General features: G+C 48.8%; 2 protein-coding genes across 2 annotated transcripts; both read left to right on the top strand.

Annotated features, from left to right (window-relative positions):
• The first annotated feature begins 1,165 nt into the window (after window positions 1–1,165).
• LOC123085190 (endo-1,4-beta-xylanase 5) lies at window positions 1,166–4,277 on the top strand. The gene is made up of 5 exons (XM_044506792.1): window positions 1,166–1,427; window positions 1,529–1,560; window positions 2,327–2,656; window positions 2,744–2,845; window positions 2,925–4,277. Exons 1-5 carry the CDS (start codon window positions 1,328–1,330, stop codon window positions 4,044–4,046), a joined length of 1,686 nt encoding a protein of 561 aa, XP_044362727.1. The 5' UTR covers window positions 1,166–1,327; the 3' UTR covers window positions 4,047–4,277.
• A 3,109-nt stretch (window positions 4,278–7,386) lies between these two features.
• Window positions 7,387–16,634, top strand: LOC123083732 (uncharacterized). Its single transcript, XM_044505679.1, has 13 exons — window positions 7,387–7,910; window positions 8,610–8,805; window positions 10,399–10,989; window positions 11,098–11,283; window positions 11,670–11,876; window positions 12,374–12,500; window positions 12,575–12,641; window positions 12,920–13,061; window positions 13,974–14,216; window positions 14,488–14,673; window positions 14,759–14,832; window positions 15,584–15,654; window positions 16,076–16,634. Exons 1-6 carry the CDS (start codon window positions 7,387–7,389, stop codon window positions 12,443–12,445), a joined length of 1,776 nt encoding a protein of 591 aa, XP_044361614.1. The 3' UTR covers window positions 12,446–12,500; window positions 12,575–12,641; window positions 12,920–13,061; window positions 13,974–14,216; window positions 14,488–14,673; window positions 14,759–14,832; window positions 15,584–15,654; window positions 16,076–16,634.
• The last annotated feature ends 409 nt before the right edge of the window (window positions 16,635–17,043 follow it).

The raw sequence follows: 17,043 nt of genomic DNA, 5'->3' as shown, positions 1-17,043 counted from the left end.
CCAAAAAAAAAGAAAATCTTTATGGTTCGCCATGGTTCATGATGGCTTTGTGTGTTATGAGGCTATGGTTTCTATTACAATGCTTTTGTCATGTCAGTTGTGGAACGAGTGCAACTCAAGAATCTTCAACAGTAAGTTCGCTACGTCAACTGTAATTATGGCCAAAATCAGATGCGAGGCAAATTAGGGGTTAACGGGTGCAACTTATTTGTGTAATCTACTAATCTTATATGCCGGGACGGTAGGCTTTTTGTTTTACCGGCTACCTGCCTTCCTTTTCAAATAAAAGTATTTGTTGTGGCAGAATACCAATGTTGTCAACTGTAAATTCGTAATAGACCACACCTAACCACCAACTGGCTGCTATCTAGAGTACGTACTAATGACCAGCTTCCCTTCCTTAGACGGGCGTGTCACATGTTGCCTTCCATCTCAATTGCGTCACATGCTTGCTGCTGGTTAGTTAATGCAACGTCGACCCTAGCTGTGCCCTGCAGGGAACGCGATCCCCTGTCATCACGAACGATGAACTCTGGACGACTACAGTGCAACCCATCCTCTATTAACTCCACGGACTCCCGGACACGGCACCACGCACGACAGACGTGACAAGCCATCCGCGACCGTGAACTCGCCACGCCGCCACCACTAGAATTTAACCCGCGCACGGGCCGTGAAAACCAAGAACGAAACGACATGAGAAAGTTCCAGGCCAGCACTGTCTTATTTTTCTTAGGGGTACGTTCCCCTCCCGTGGCGACGAGCACGGGGCCGGTACGAGACAGCGGAATGAGGCGGGGGTTGTTCACAGGCAGGACCTGTGATGTGATACGATCTTACCGCGCGCATGTGAACCAACCCACTGGCACTGGGCGAGCAGGGCATGCTGGCTAGGCCCGGCGCTGGAGAGCACCACAAGGGCACTCACTCACTGCACCAAACCCGGGATGGAAGGAAGGCGCGCACGCACCGCTTCCTCCGCGCGTACCGACGTGGTGGGCGCCCACGGCCGGCGGCCCGTGACCCGGTGCCAGCCAATGGCGGCCCGCCAGGTGCGGGGAGGGGGGAGCGGCCACCCGGGCGCGCACAAGCGACGGTGCGCCCAAGTGCCCCGCCTCGGCCGTCTTCTACCCGGGAGCCGCTATATATAGCCCTGGACGGAGTAGCTCTCCTTGCCCTGAATGATCATAGCAGCAGCCGGTACACACATTCATACATACATTCTTCTTCAGCATCCACTCGCTACTAGCTTGTGAGGGGAGCTCTGTGTTTGAGCAGACGAAGCTGGGGGAGCAGAGCACGGCGCTAGCTAGCTAGCTGGTGCGAGATGAGGAGCCGTGGTAGCTTTGCTCTAGGCCATGCGGTGGTGTTTCTCGCGTGGTTGATGGTGCATTGCGGCGGCGGGCTTGTCGGCGCCGTGCCTCCTGGTCAGTTTCTTTCTTTGCTTCTGTTCCTCTTCCAGTCTCTTTTACTGTCCGAGTGTGTTGCATGTAACACTGTCTGAACTATATGTTCTGTTTGCATGCAGATGGTTGGTACGATTACACTGCCCACACGGACGTAAGTCTTACTGAACGGTCCTCTGTTCTGCGTTCTTTTCTCCAAGTAGTTTCCAGTAGTAGCTGCGAGTTTCTTTGGTGAGAGTGTGGTAGTTTGACAGAGCTGGTCTTTGTCAACTGTTGTTGCATTGTTTATCAGCGAGGGCAGTGCTCTTCCGGAGCTCATGTCATGGGGTTAGAACTAACTAGGAAGAGAATGGGGGCCAAATGACGACGCCTGCCCAAATCCACCGGACCACCAACGTTCCTTTCCTCCCACAGTGTGCACCTGACGTTTTCTTCAGTTATTTCAGTTTTGTTCCCATGTGTGCGCTGGGAGACCACAAGCCCACCCGCACCAACCTGCTAAAATACCACACACAAACAAATGACAACTAGTATTATACCACACTTTTCGTGGCATAATTGAAGCATTAGTCTACGGTATGTTCTGAAATGGCTGCAAGTATCATGACGAGTTAGTTCAGTCTGTCTGCTCGATGCTCTTATTTGGAAGCAAGCGCAGCACACGCCTACTGCTCACATGCGTTTTCAGGCCGACCAAATGATCTGCTTACTGCTCATTAGTTGTATAATATACGCTTAGCTGAACTTTTAGTCTTGTGTCACGCTGTCGCTGTCCTGTCCATGCACAATGGACTGACGGAAGTTTGAGTGCGTATGCATGGTAGCTCTGACGACGAGTAAACTGGAGCAGCATAGTTCACTCCCATGCATCGCTCGTGGAATAGTGGTAATTAAATCTGTGTGATGTACGTGGCGTTCAGTGCAGAGGCCGCCCGGAGCCGGCGCAGTACAACGGCGGGATTCTCAAGTACGGCAACGGCGACGACCCCAACGGGTACAAGACGACGGAGACCGGCGTCCTGTCCCCGGCGTTCGTGGTCTACAACCTCAACAAGTCCACGATGTACACCTTCTCGGGCTGGGTGAAGCTGGAGGGCTCTCCCTCGGCTCTCATCACCGCGAGGCTGGCCCCGGACAACTCCGGCACGAGGTGCATCGGGACGGTCCTCGCCAGGAGCAACTGCTGGGCGTTCCTCAAGGGCGGCTTCGTCCTCGACTGGCCAACTCAGACCTCCGTCATCTTCTTCCAGGTGCACATACGTGATAAATCCCAGAGATTTGCCTCTCGAACGAAACTGTTTGCTGAAGCGTGTCACCTTGTTGGTTTTGCATTTCAGAATGCTGATAGGACCCCGATGAAGATCACCACTGCGAGCGCCTCGCTCCAGCCGTTCACGACGGATCAATGGTCGATGCACCAGAAAGATACGATCCGGAAGGTAGCTGCTTTTGGTGTTGTTGATCTTCCCTGGCAGTTTGCGGGTAATTTGATCTGTTTTTTGGTTCGTATATAAGCAGAGGAGGAAGAGGATGGCCACCATCCACGTCGCCGACCCGCACGGCACGCGCGTGGTCGGCGCGTCGGTGTCTGTGGAGCAGACGTCCAAGGACTTCCCGCTGGGGTCGGCGATCGCGTCCACCATCCTGGGCAACGACGCGTACCAGAAGTGGTTCGTGGAGCGGTTCAACGCGGCGGTGTTCGAGGACGAGCTCAAGTGGTACTCGACGGAGCCGGCGTCGGGGCTGCTCCGGTTCGACGTGCCGGACCAGATGCTGGCGTTCGTGCGGTCGCACCGGGTGATGGTGCGCGGGCACAACATCTTCTGGGAGAACCAGGACGCCACCCCCCGGTGGGTGAAGGGCCTGTCACCGGAGGACCTCCGGTCCGCCGTGAACACGCGCATCCAGAGCCTCATGACCCGCTACCGCGGCGAGTTCGCGCACTGGGACGTGAACAACGAGATGCTGCACTTCAACTTCTACGAGCAGCGGCTGGGCGCCAACGCCACCATGGAGTTCTTCAGCGTGGCGCAGGACGCCGACCCGCTCGCCACGCTCTTCATGAACGAGTACAACGTGGTGGAGACCTGCGACGACGCCTCCTCCACCGTGGACGCGTACGTGGCGCGGCTCAAGGACCTCCGCGCCGGCGGCGCCGTGCTGGAGGGGATCGGCCTCGAGGGCCACTTCTCCAGGCCCAACATCCCCTACATGAGGGCCGTGCTCGACAAGCTGGCCACGCTCAACCTGCCCATCTGGTTCACCGAGATCGACATCAACAACAAGTTCGACGCGCAGACGCAGGCCGTGTACCTGGAGCAGGTGCTGCGGGAGGCGTACGCGCACCCGGCGGTGAGCGGCGTCATGCTCTGGACGGCGCTGCACGAGGGCGGGTGCTACCAGATGTGCCTCACGGACTGGAACCTCAAGAACCTGCCGGTGGGGGACGTCGTCGACCGCCTGCTGCAGGAGTGGCAGACGGGGCAGGTCGCCGGGCCGACGGACGCGCACGGCGCATACAGCTTCAGCGGCTACCTCGGCGAGTACGTGGTCACCGTGAACGCCGGCAACACCTCGAAGCAGGCCACCTTCTCGCTGTCCCCGGGGGACGAGACCAGGCACATCACCGTTCAGATATGACACTGGTGGTGTCTGTATGTGAGTGGCCGGTGGCACGCTGTACTGCCTGCCCGCACTTGTTTCGGGCTTCTACCTCCGCTGACACATATCGTCGCATGTGGGTAGTGGTTACTAAATTATATACTCCTGCTAGTGTAGCGGTTGTTTCGCCTAATTACGGTATGTCTATTCGAGCAAACGACTATGTCTTCGAAAAAACAGAACAAATGATTATGACGTGTACTACTCGGACGAAGGGGTTGGTGCTACGGCGGCTATCATGCGTGATGACAAAGGTAATTTTTTGGAAGCCCCATGCAAGTTTATACCTATCGCGGTGGATGCAATAACAACAGAAGCATTGACCATGCGAGACGGGCTGATTTTTGCTAAGTCCTTTAGGTGTAACCAATTAGAAGCCGAATTAGATTCTCTGCAAGTAATCAATTACTATGATGGACAAACCATATGGTGAGACTACTCGGCGGCAATATTCGCAAAATATGTGGACACTAGTATTTTAATCGGGAAGGTCGTTTATAAGCATTGTTATAGATCTTGGAATCAAGCGGCTCATGTGCTAGCTCATTTCAATTACTGTAATAACACTTCATCTAGTTGGTTGGACGAGCCTTCTAACTTTATTGTCAGTAAACTCGTAGACGATGTAAACGACCTTCCTGATTTCATGTGGATTTCCTCTTGTTGGGATCTGAAGGCCTTGATCCCCTAATGAATTTGGTTTTGAAATCATTCGGGGTAGTATTATATCGAACAACCTATTTAGTGTGGATTTTCTGTTGTTGGGATCTGAAGGCCTTGATCTGTTCCCAGACTACCATTCTTTTATTGGTTCTTTGGAGGAGGGTTGGTCTGTTGTTCCCCGTTCCAGAAATCACTGTTCTTATGCTTCTGCGGTTCATGAGCCACGTTTCTTTGATCTTGGTCGTTCTTCAGGAGGTATTCCTCCTCAATCATGTTCTGTGTTCAAACGTATTGATTCAGTTCATCAGTCAATTTCTCCTATGTTAACATCCCTCAATAATGTCACCTTAGGGAGGGCGGGATCTTCGACGGTTCAAACTCTTGACCCGAATGAGTCTGGGCCTACGAATATAATGGGTGCGTCTAGAACTCAGGCCAGGCCTTCTGTGTCCAGTGTCTGCTTTCAGGCCGTAGAAGGCCCAGTTGCACCAATAGAATCCCTTGGCGGACTTGTCATAGATGGGGCCACATTGAAGCTAATTGTTGGTTTAAAGGGGATAAATTGTAGGCTGCCGCTTCACCTCCCAAATATAGTCCTCAACTTGCCGCTGGTAGTCGAGCTTTTTTGGAATCCAGGCACAATCACCGGTCTTTGCCCGAGCCGGAATACGACAACGGGAAAGAAGAACAAAACCGGTAACGAGGATAACGGTATAGTGAACATGTGATGACTCAGGAGGATACTGATGCATCCGGGTTTTCTGGAATATAGTGAAGCAAAGGGAACATCACATGATAACCAAAGGTTCACTCGAATGGCATTGGTGTGTTCACAGGGACCGATATGAATGTCCACGGTTCCGCTATTGGTCATTGAACAAAAGGGTTTTTGTTCATGTCTATGTTTTACCGAACCTATAGGGTCACAAGCTTAAGAGAATCACGATCTGCTGAGTGTTAGTGGAACAAGAGTTATGAGAAAATATTCTTGGAATAGTTTCAGGAATATAAGCAATAGTTTCAAGAGAGTTCTGAAAGAGTTTCAGATATTTCCATAACTGTTCTGGTGCGAGGACACATTGGATAGGCCAAGGGTAAGGCCCATGAGGCTTTAGGCCGACGCAAATGGAGGTTTTACAGAGGTTAGGGACCAGATGACAAGGTCCATGACGTCTGGCCCTGGGCCAAACGCAAATGTTCGTGGCGTTTCCAAAAACGCCAAGAACCTTGGCGTTTCGTGCTAGAATCCGAGCATGACTCTTCCTTGTGTTCCAAACCGACTCTGGAGAGGCCCACTCCCAAGTTACGGCCTTGGGGCTCAACATATAAACTTATGAAGTAGTTCTCTCTTGATCTAGTTCATAAGTTTTGAAGGCACCTCTACTTCTCTCTTGATCTAGTTCTCGTCTAGTTTGATCTAGCTAGATCTAGTTCCAGTTTTCTCTAAACCTCATAATAGAGAAGCTCTGTGCGGTTCTCTTCTTCTCCCTCTAATTCTCCGGCGACGATTAGCGTTGGACGGCGAACCGCTGCCGGATCGTGAAGACCGTACGCTTGCAATCTATGAAGAGGTCGTGCTTTCGGTCTTTCGGTTGTGGGACGGTTCGTGAGCGGTTTGATGGATCGTTCATCTACGGTTCGAGTGACTTCAAGTATGATCTACACCGACTCGTCTTCTTCCGCTACAACTCGGAGTCGGTAACGATCGTGATCCCAACCCGTAAAGAATCTTCATATTGATCTTGGGTGTGCGTAGGTGCGATTTTTTTCTACCACGTTTCCCAACATTAGCACGTGCTACAACCGGCGATTGGCTATGTCGTAACCGACGACGGCGAGGTTGTGGTGGCGATGACGGTGCGCCATTTTTGGTACAACCGACAACAGAAAAGCTACCGACGACGACAAGATATGCTACAACAGCGACTGCGGTGTTGCGTTTTTTGCTGCAACTCGCGGCAGAAAAGCTATCACTGATGGGTAATTTTGCTACAACCAGCAAGAAATTTTGCAGCCACTGGCTGACGCCGGAGCTGGAACCGGCAGATGGATTTGCTACAACCAGCAAGTTATTTTGCTGTCACCGGCCTACGTCGGAGCTGGAACAGGCAGATGGTTTTTCTACCACCTGCTGGACCGCCTGTTGCCGCCGCCTGCAGCCGGCGGCGCTCCTGCAACCGTCTCACCGCACCACCCTCCCGTGAACCGCCCCGACCATCCCTCCAGCCTCGCCCACATCCGGTGTTCTTCTCCAACGGAGCGCACCACCACCCCACCATTGTCATCCACCACGGCCACCACCCTAAACCCTAAGATAGATAATGAGGTAGCCCTCCGGCGAGCCCCTTCCTTCTTCTTCCTCCCCTCCGGCCTTCCCCTGGCGAATTTCTTCAGGAATCCCAAAATCGACCGACCCATTAGCTAAAAGTGACGTTTAGCTAATGTGTTCTTAAAACTGATTTCGAGTATCACGTGGATTTAGTGAATCCTTGAGGGGCACGACACCGACTCGTCATCGATCGGCCCATGCCCCGTCACATGCGCGCCTATATAAAGTGACGCATGACGGGGATTTACCGATCGCATCGGCGGGTGACACGCGCGCACGACAGATAACAACGTCCGTGGGATCGCAACCGCAAGCAGGCGCACATCCATGGCGAGGGTGTTTTCATTGTCGTGCCTCGTCTTCGGGCACATCGATGACCAACATGCCACCACACTGTATAGCGTTTCGGACGGCACGCGCCGCCCCTGCGAGGAGATGGAGGAGGTGCTGCGCGGCAAGCGGAGCTGGGTGACATCGCGCGGCTGGCTGCTCCTCTGGGACCCGGCGACGCTCGCCACCATCCTGTGGAACCCGCGGGCCGCCGCCTCTGATGGTGACAAGATCGCGCTGCCGCCGCGGGCTTCGCCGCCGGCGTCAGGCACCGACGGCGCGCTGTCTGGTGAGCCCACGGATCCCGGCGGCTGCACGATGGTCGTTCTCGAGCGGTATAGGTCGAGCTCGGATGAAACGACCATGTGGTACTGCCACGCCGGCGGCACGCCGTCGCCGTGGGACAGGTACGTGTACGACCTGGGCGGCGTGCGAACCCCGTGGGGCAAATTCGCGAAGCGGTTCATGTCTGGCCTCGCGGCGTGCGGCGGCAAGTTCTACTGGTCGGTCAGGGCGGCCGAGTACGGCGTGCCCAGGACGAAAAACGAGAGGGGGCAAAGATATATATAATTTTTTTTCTTTCAGAAACATGGATACGAGATAATGGCTCGATCATTTATAAAGCCAACCAAATTTGAAAGTGAAATTTATACGAAATTATGACGTGAATCTAGATTCAATTAATCTAATTGCCAATTTATAAGTCAAATTTATACACATGGATATTTGATACAATATGCTACCTTTGTAACACGGATTTTTTTTTGCGTAAAAACACGGAAATCAGAATAGTATAATAATGTGGAAATTAGAAAAAGAGAGAACTAAAAGTCTAAACCTAGGGCTTATACCTTGATTGAATGATAGATCAGTACAGTTTCTTCCATGGGGATGGCAAGTCGGCCGGCCGGCCGGTTGATCGCTAGAGGGGCGTCTTGTATGTGCAGCGTAGAGCAGCAGGCGGCAGCGCGACGGCTTCAGGTCGTGGCGGCGGTCATGCAAGCAGTAGATCAGGCGACGAACGCATCTCAAACTCGACCTAAACTTAATTCGTTTCTATCTAGAACCACCTGATTGTATACAGATGGGCTTCTCGCTGGTGGGCTAATAACATATCTGTTTCTCACACACGGGCTTTAAACATACAACCGGAAAAATAAAGGGAGTAGGGGCAAATGCCTTGGGCCAAGTGGAGCCATCGTTGACATCGCCGTCTACAGGGTGGATCTCGCGGGCAAGAGGTTTATCAGGGTGGGCAGCATTGGCGACCGGGCCATCCTCGCCGGCGGCTCGAGCTACGCTTTCGCAGGCTGGTGCCCGGCCAACGAGTTTGGGCAGCTGCCCAACAGCGTGTACTGGATACACCCCTACGACGGCCGCATGTACGTGTACGAAGTTGGATTCAATACGGAGGAAGTACGCGAGCTCGGTGAGATTGCCCGGGACCGGGAGCAATCTCAGTCACTGCCGTTCTGGATAGTTCCCGCACACCCATGAGCCTAATGTTGTTACGATCACTGATGGATGTGTACGCATACATATATGTATGCCCATTATTTTCTTTAAAGAAAGAGTATGTGGGAATATCATTAAACCATATATGGTTTAATAAATATATGGTTAAATGTGTACATTGTGTAATCACTCACATATGGTTAAATTTGTACATGCGTGCTAAAAAAATGAGTATATCTGAAGCAGTCCCACACATATGATTAAATATGCATTGTTACGATATTTGTTAAATCATAGTATGTTTTAGAGATATCTCACATAAATATGTATAAACTATAATAAAATTTACAAAGTATGAAAAACATAAAAAAGTTACATAGTAGAAACTGAATTCATCGCAATATAAGAGTATTTTCTAATGATATATGTTCCAAATCTTTACCTAATAATAAAGTAAATTGGATTTCTTTCGTCCGTCATGATTTTTTTTAGAAAAGTCCCTCTATTTTAAAGAATTCAACCCATAGTCTTGTTTTAGATTAAAATGAATCGTTATTTTCGTATTTTACACAAAAGTTTCTGTCTTTTCTTGAAATCAACCCACCGTCCGGATTTAAGTCACGCCTGAACCGTTATTTTACATTTTTCGAAACCCCCCCTAATGTTTTAGGTAATTCATCCGTGGATCATATTTAAGTCAAACAAATGATTTTTTAAATCATCCATATCTTTTAAACCGTAACTCCGATTTGAACAAGTTACGTATGAAATGTGATTAGAAAAATATGTTGAATATAAATATGAGATTATTTTTGCCTGTTAACTATTTTTAAATATTATTTTGGAATACATTTGAGTCAAACCAAATGATTTTCTAAATTATCTGTATCTTTTAAACCGTAACTTCGATTTTAACATATTATATATGAAATTTTATTAGAAAAATTTGTGAAATCTAAATATGATGTTAATTTTACCTGTTAAATATTTTTAAAAATATTTTTATGGAACCAAACTTATAATTTATAGCGCAAGATCCGTTTTTTCATACCGGCGGCGATCCAGATTGCAAATAAACGCCCTACTATAACCATATATGAAAAAGAAAATATCAATAACTACACATGCATACCTCTAAAAAATGTCGCAGGGGAAAACAACAGATTTCTCATCGCGAGAGTGAGAGAAAGCGAGCGAGAGAGAGAGGTGGAGAGGGAGGAGAGAGGAAGAGAGAGACGTCTTAGGATTAATCATATTCAACACACGTTTTTTGTGAACACGAGGCCATCGCCTGCGAGGGTGAGAAGGAGGATAAGCGACAACATCAATAAATAAGAGAAGGATGTTCCTACAAGGCTCCTTAGAGCTCAGGCACTCTCGGCCGTCGGATCGGTTCCCTTGATGCGTTCTCGTCCGTCCGATCGAGATCTGGAGAAGCCTGGGCCGTTGGATCTGGGATTGACACTGCTGGAATGAATAATAATGACAGCAAAATGTAAATACCGTGCCCCCACCGGGGTATTTTGGTCATTTCGCGTATTGGGGTTATAAAAGGGGGGCGCTCCTGTCCAGAGACCTAGCCGCCTCCTCTCTCCCTCCCTCCCGCGCGCCTCCTCTCCTCCCCCCGCCTCCCGCAGCCACATCGCCGCCGCCGCCACCAGCCTCCCCACTCGGGCGAACCCCTCTCCTCTTCCCCCGCCTCGCCTCTCTCCCTTCCCCCGTCCAAACCCTAGGCCCGCGCCAGCCAGCCGCCGCCGCCGCCGCTCGCCCAGGCCATCCTCCCGCTGTGAAGGAAGCGGCCAGAGAGGAAGGGCGTCGCCGGGTGTGCGCGTGCCTCCGCGGATTCGTGCCACGGTTGCCGGAGGCGTGGGCGCCGTGGGTCAACCGCACCGGGGAGGATGGGGGCGCCACAAGCCTCGTCGGAGGTCGCCTCTCCAGATCGGTGGAGGCCAAGGGCAAGGGCAAGGAGGAGGGGAGAAGAAGACCTTCGGCCAGCTGCGGGAAGCCGCCGCTGGCGTCCTCCGCGGTATCCACCGGCGCCGGTGGCGGGCAGAAGCGCAAGTGCCACGACCACGCGCACTCCGAGAACGTCGCCGGCGGAAAGTACGGCGCCTCCGGTGGCCGCTGCCACTGCTCCAAGCGCAGGTTAGTAGTCTAGCAGATTCGATTCACCCAGGGATGGATTTCGTTGTTCCGTTCTTCGTCTGCCGGTGTTATCCATGTTGCTAAAGATTGAATGAATGGAACCGGCAGGAAGTCCCGGGTTCGGCGGATGACTCGCGTGCCGGCAATCAGCACGAAGGCGGCAGAGATCCCCGCGGACGACTTCTCGTGGCGCAAGTACGGCAGAAGCCGCCTGTGGAGAATGCCCTGGACTCAGCAGTTGACGCAACTCGGTTGAGCTGCGGTGCACTATATTTAGCTGATTTTATTGGGAAGGTGGGCACTTACCTGGAAAATAAAATGGCCTGGTTTATCCTGTATTATGGCCTGTCGTTGATAACGCTGCACCAACTAAAGCTCTTGGTTGTTTGGAGAGGAATTGCTTTACGTTATAAGGGAGATCTTTTATGATAAACCTCTGTCTCTACATCACCGAACTTAGATTGGGCCAATGTGCTCCTCAAATAATTACTTACTGTACAACCTAGACTGTACATGCTTGCTAAGCAGTCATAATTGCAAATAATGGGAAACTATCGCGTTGATTGGGTACCAACTCTGCAAGTTAATTAGGGGTTTCTTATTTATGCATTGTCCTGACAAAACTCGAGGGATTGGATGGCCTTTCTTTTGTTCTTAATTCTGTGTTAAATTTGTCCCAGTGGTGGAACCAGGGAGGTGGGAATAATTTCAGTATTAAAACTGTGGGGGAAAGCAGACACGTAGGCGGGGGCGGCCGCGAGAACTACGACAAGCGCATGCACTGCCTGTCCAAGGAGGAGGTCGTCGTGCATGCGCGGATGCGTCGCCGGGCCCAGTTCTCCTGCCGCACCTTCCGCAACATCATCGTCCTCTCCATCATCACTGAGGTAGCCTAATCCCCCCCGCCCCCACCGTCCAGCTCTGAGATGATTATGGTCTGGTCTAGCGGCTGTGGATATTGGGAATATACCATTGTGGTTTAAAGCGAACCAGCTATATTGAACGAAGTATGCAGGGTGCTTTCATAGTTCGGGATCATCCATGGTGATTAGACAGACATGGCCAGTCCACCACATGGGCGGATACACTGCATTTTTGGTTCTTAGATTCTATAGTATATCTTCTTACTGGGAATAGATGCACAGATTTTGGTTATGATTGTTCTGTTAGACATTCATGTTCACAAGTCAATGCTATTTGTGAATTCCTTTCCTTTGTAGTTATTACTGTTCATTTGAGAAGTTTATGCAAGCCTTTTGTACACTTGCCCAAAATGTTCAGTTGTGTGCTACTGTTTTCAAAGTACAAATCATTGTATGTTTAATTATATGCTTAGTTTTTCAATGCATAAGAAACCAATGCTGCGCGGTCTGTGTATTTGCAGGAACATTATTTATCGAGTTTTGGATCAGATGCGGGGATTTCTCCTGAACTCCACCGCCTCAAGCTGTCGTAGTTGGTGTTGTCCGTGCTGGATTCGATTGACCTACCATTGTCTGCTACCGTGAGAGGTTACAAGGTTTCCCAATCGTCCCAGTTGTGGTTGCCTGGAGCTCATCCTTGATCTGCTCTTTTTCCCTTGCAGGTAGGTCCGCTGCGGGTGCTCGTGCTTCTGGTTGATTCGTCCTGCTGCGCCGGTCTTTGTTCTGCAGGTTGATCCCTTTTCTTCTTCTCTTCTCAGTTCTCTAGCCATTTGCATAAATGTTGGTCCGTTTTTTGCTAATAATAGGGACTCACTAATTACTAGCAAAAATCAGGATCAAGTGCAGGCTTAATTTTCTGTTACAAGTTAAGGATGAGGCCTCAATTATTATTCTTTTATTATGATTATTGTGTATAGCATGTTCGTTATTCTTATCCTATCTGATTGTTGAACTGCACTTGATCATGTTTGTTCATATTCTTAATTATAATAATTGTTGATCTGTAGGGCCATGTCTGTTGGTGCCACGAAACGGCCGTGGCACTGCTTGTGTGAGCCACGACGGCGCTACCCGCGCGCCTGCCCTGAAACGCTGCCGCGAGCCGAGCCGCCGGCGTTCATCTGGAGAAGCGCGGGAAGAAGAAGATGGGTAAGCTCCTCTTGCTCTTCTATTGCCTAGCTTGATTTAGTTCGTCTCTTTTTCAAGTTAATACACTGTACTGGAGATTACTGTAAGACGAAAGCACGAATGATGATATTTTTAAACATTTTGAAAGAAGGGCATGTTGGTTTAAGAGAAAATTAGCGGTGTTGGCTGCTGGTATTTGAACCCCTGGTTCTATCCAATATCAATGACAAATGAGCCTTCCAACATATTTCTGCATTCACATTTGTTAATATATTTCTTTTTCTCCTTGGCATGATGTGCATTAGCTTCATCAATTACAATGCCTTACTAGAGCTTCTGCCCATGTGTTTATTTCATACCACATTCCGAAGTTAATCTCGTGGTGAGCTCCACCCCCTCTTCCTACCCCCTGCACATCTACCTTAGGAGGTTCTGAGTGCTGTGAAGGTTAGTGTGAAGTGCTGTGAAGGTTAGTGTTTGTCAGGCATGCATAGCTTAGGTTGATAGGACTGATTACTAAATTAACTGGTGGTGGTTCAATTGTATTTGTATCACCTTGATGTAGTTATCTAATTTAGGAAAGGAATCTAATTCAGTCCTTTTTGAATATAAAGGAAGCTAATTCAGTCCTTTTTCAGATAAGGAATGCTAATTCAATCCATTCCTGTATTCATTATCTTTGCATTGGCACTCAGGTCGACATCATACATGATATAGGAGTTGTTGCAGCCTGCAGTAGTATATGCTTTTGAAAGAAAAACGCCTCTTTTTTGGACTGGAGATATGTTATCAATATTTCAAGCAAGTGTACAGTAGCACTCACGTGTTCCTAAAAAATATGCAGCAATAATAAGATTGATTCCTTCATTTTTTCCGCAGAAAGTGTAGTCTGCAAGCTTCTCAAATCTGGGTACTCTTTGTGGGTTCTTGCAGGTTAGATGTTCAACGAAATGATTCTTCGGCATCCAAGCTAGGTTTATATGGCATCAAAGGCCACGGCGCATGCTGTACTGACAGATAGTTCAGTCCATCGTAACCATAGTGCCCTCACCATAACATGAACAACAGAGGGCCGGTGCGCTCACCATGACCTTGATGGCACAACGGAAGTTCGAGTCCTCTGCAGAGAAGCATCCAGTGGCGGAGGCTATGAGGTTGCATTCTTATTTCTCCTAGGTGAGCTTCTCCTCATTTTTCTAGATCAATTATTTGGAGGCAGTGAGCGTCAAATAATATCTCCTCTATTTCTATTGCTTGACCAAGAGGAATTTGTATATATCAATTTGTGGGAGGCACACATTCACGTTATATTTTGCTAGGTTAAATAAGATTTACTTACATTAAATGAAGTACAATGATGTCCTGCTATTTTACAGAGTGAACGAAAAAAATATTATGCAAGAGCATATGTCATATGGTAATAACCTCCGTTTGTTAACCACGACAGGACTATGTTTAAACATTCAACAACTCCGGCCAACATATGAAACAAGGCCAAGTCTCGCATGGGGATGTAGCCCATCCTCTGCTTGCTTCCAGCATGGCGCCGGCCGGATCCACCTCGGCCACAACCACGACACTGACATTGGCAGCCATGTGCTTCTTCTCCATCACCACAAAATGAGAATGCAAGGTCTCTATTCTGCTCCCCCTCCCCTTCTGCTTGCTTGTTTTGATTTGGCCGCTCCCCTTCCTCCCTCACTCCCTGATGCACGCAGGCACAAGCAAGGGAAGACCATCGCTTCGCTCCTCTGGGCCGCCGCTGCTCCAACCCTACTGGACGCCATGCAAGGTATCTCTCTGCTTTCTCTCCTTCTCATGCTATGCTCTGCTTGTCCACACCCACCAATTTGGTTATTGCAACTTTCGTTCTTGTTTGTGTGTGTGTGTGTGTGTGCGCGCACGCACATCACGTTTTTGTTTAATTTTGGATGGCTCAAACCGGCTGGATCCTTAGGTTTGTTTGATTTAATGGAATTGGGACTTGCATGTTTTGCCTATTTCAGTGAATTTAGATCATATTCTTCTTAGGCACTAAACTTCTTTGCAAAGAATGTGTGGAGAGGTGGTTTAGCTCTCTGAGATGGTTGTGCTCAAATTTACACGGGGTGGCTGTCTCTCTTCTATACATTATTGTCTCCTTAGGAGATTAAAGAGCTTCTCTTGGTTGCATTCATTACTAAAACATGGATGTTCAGAGCAAGTAGCACACCATGGATTTAAATGTTCAGTTAACTTTGAATTTGTTGGAGTTATTAAAACATGGAGTTAAATTCACAGTACCTATGAATTTAAATGTTTGAGTACTCCAAGCATGTTTGGTATCAACAAATGTTTGATACAGTATGTAGTGCCATCATCTCATGATTCTGCTCATGGTTTCTTTTTTACTGCCATGAATGTATTTTGAGTAAATCAACTGAATTTTAATTCAGTTCACAATGCACACAATTTTGGTGACTCTTGCGTGCTCAAGCTTTGCATCGTGTGGACGTGTGCCAGTTCCTTCATGGATTCATGCTGGTCCTTGTGTTGCATTGCAGTAACTTTTTCCCGCCTTGCTGGAGGAGATGAAGCACATGGCAAAGCAGGAGTTCATTGCGCACTTAAGAAGGTATAGCAGTAACAAATTTCGCCTGTAGTAGTAACTCTTTCCTGCCTTTGCTGCATTTTTCTCTTCACTACAGTATACTACACCATCAGTGATGCAACGCCAACAATCACCATTTCAAAGAACTAGAGATCATTTGTACTCCTGATTGTATGCATACATGGAAGAAAACCCCAAATTGAAATTAGAATTACATGTTGATAGCAAATTGGCATTTAACTCTGGTCAAAAAAATGAGAGATCAATTTGCAAGAGCTGGATCAATTTGCATGTGTACTGTAATTTTTAATTTTTTCAGGCGTACTTCTCTTAGAGATCAATTTGTCAATTTTCAAGCCAACTTGTCGATTTATAGGTTACATTAGACAGAACTTCTCTTATAGATCAAGTCATGTTTCTCACCATCCTCCTCATCATGTAGCAGAGGAGGCGTCCTGGAGCGCGGTGGAGGCATTTTGGGCGTGGAGCATGGCCCGGAGCATGGCCTTGCGGTTCCTGGAGCCTAGGGAGGCCATGCGAGAAACCTGGGGCAGCAAGGTACTGCCTCTTGCTGCTCCTCCCCCATGTCTGTAGCTCGCCTGGAGCTCCCCCATGCCTTGAGCTCGCTAGAGCAGAGGCCTGCGGAGCGCTCCCTGGGGCAAGGCCTGGGGCGATCTGCAGGGAGGAGCAGAGGCCTGGAGCTGCGGGCAGAAGAGGTCTGGAGCTGCAGGGAGGAGCAGAGGCCTGGAGCCAGCGGCGAGATCTGGAGGCGACGACGAGAGGAAGGAGTGAATCACGAGGGAGAGGGAGGAGCGGATCGCCAACTTTTGAATTGTATAAGGATGTAATTGAAAAATGATGTTTAGTTCAAAATGTGTGTTCGTTGCGACAGATATTTCGGGAGGGAGAAAGTACTATTGACATAGATACACTTTATTTATCAAGGATTTTTGTATATCATATTATCACAGGAAAATGATCTATGTATGCACTTTTTATGGTCATGTACAGTTCAGAGCCAGTGTTATTTATCAAACACATAATTTAAATAAGGCTTGTGAAAAAAATTGCCCATAGAAACGATCACTTTGGATTGGTAGTGTCAAAAGGATGCAGAACATTTGTAACATTTCTTCCAGTGTTCATGAGACTTTCACTCTGTTGTTGCATTAGTCAAGTTTAATTTCATTACATATGTGTGCATGTATCAGTTTTCATATGTAAAGTGATATATTTAATAATTATGAGAAATTTTGTCAAATTTGGTGGGCACAAAACAGAGGCATCCGGAAGCAGGACAAACGTCATTGGTATTTTGTTGGTCATTTTTCGCGTCGCATCTCAAATGGAATGGCACTCATGGAGGCAATTGAACCAAGCTATCTATTGTATGCCTAACTATGGCTTTATAGT

This window comes from Triticum aestivum, chromosome 4A (genome assembly GCF_018294505.1).
Source record: "Triticum aestivum cultivar Chinese Spring chromosome 4A, IWGSC CS RefSeq v2.1, whole genome shotgun sequence".
Taxonomy (NCBI): Eukaryota; Viridiplantae; Streptophyta; class Magnoliopsida; order Poales; family Poaceae; genus Triticum; species Triticum aestivum.
The sequence above is the reverse complement of the archived record's forward strand: the minus strand, read 5'-3'. Positions and strand labels throughout refer to the sequence as shown.

What these genes read in the sequence shown, in the direction of transcription:
- LOC123085190 (XM_044506792.1), top strand. Translation starts at nt 1,328, where the DNA reads ATGAGGAGCCGTGGTAGCTTTGCTCTAGGCCATGCGGTGGTGTTTCTC. An exon ending in ATTACACTGCCCACACGGAC is followed by an intron (nt 1,561 to 2,326) that starts GTAAGTCTTACT and finishes CGTGGCGTTCAG; the next exon opens with TGCAGAGGCCGCCCGGAGCC. An exon ending in CCTCCGTCATCTTCTTCCAG is followed by an intron (nt 2,657 to 2,743) that starts GTGCACATACGT and finishes TTTGCATTTCAG; the next exon opens with AATGCTGATAGGACCCCGAT.
- LOC123083732 (XM_044505679.1), top strand. Translation starts at nt 7,387, where the DNA reads ATGGCGAGGGTGTTTTCATTGTCGTGCCTCGTCTTCGGGCACATCGAT. An exon ending in TAGCTGATTTTATTGGGAAG is followed by an intron (nt 11,284 to 11,669) that starts GTGGGCACTTAC and finishes AATTTGTCCCAG; the next exon opens with TGGTGGAACCAGGGAGGTGG. An exon ending in TCCTCTCCATCATCACTGAG is followed by an intron (nt 11,877 to 12,373) that starts GTAGCCTAATCC and finishes GTGTATTTGCAG; the next exon opens with GAACATTATTTATCGAGTTT.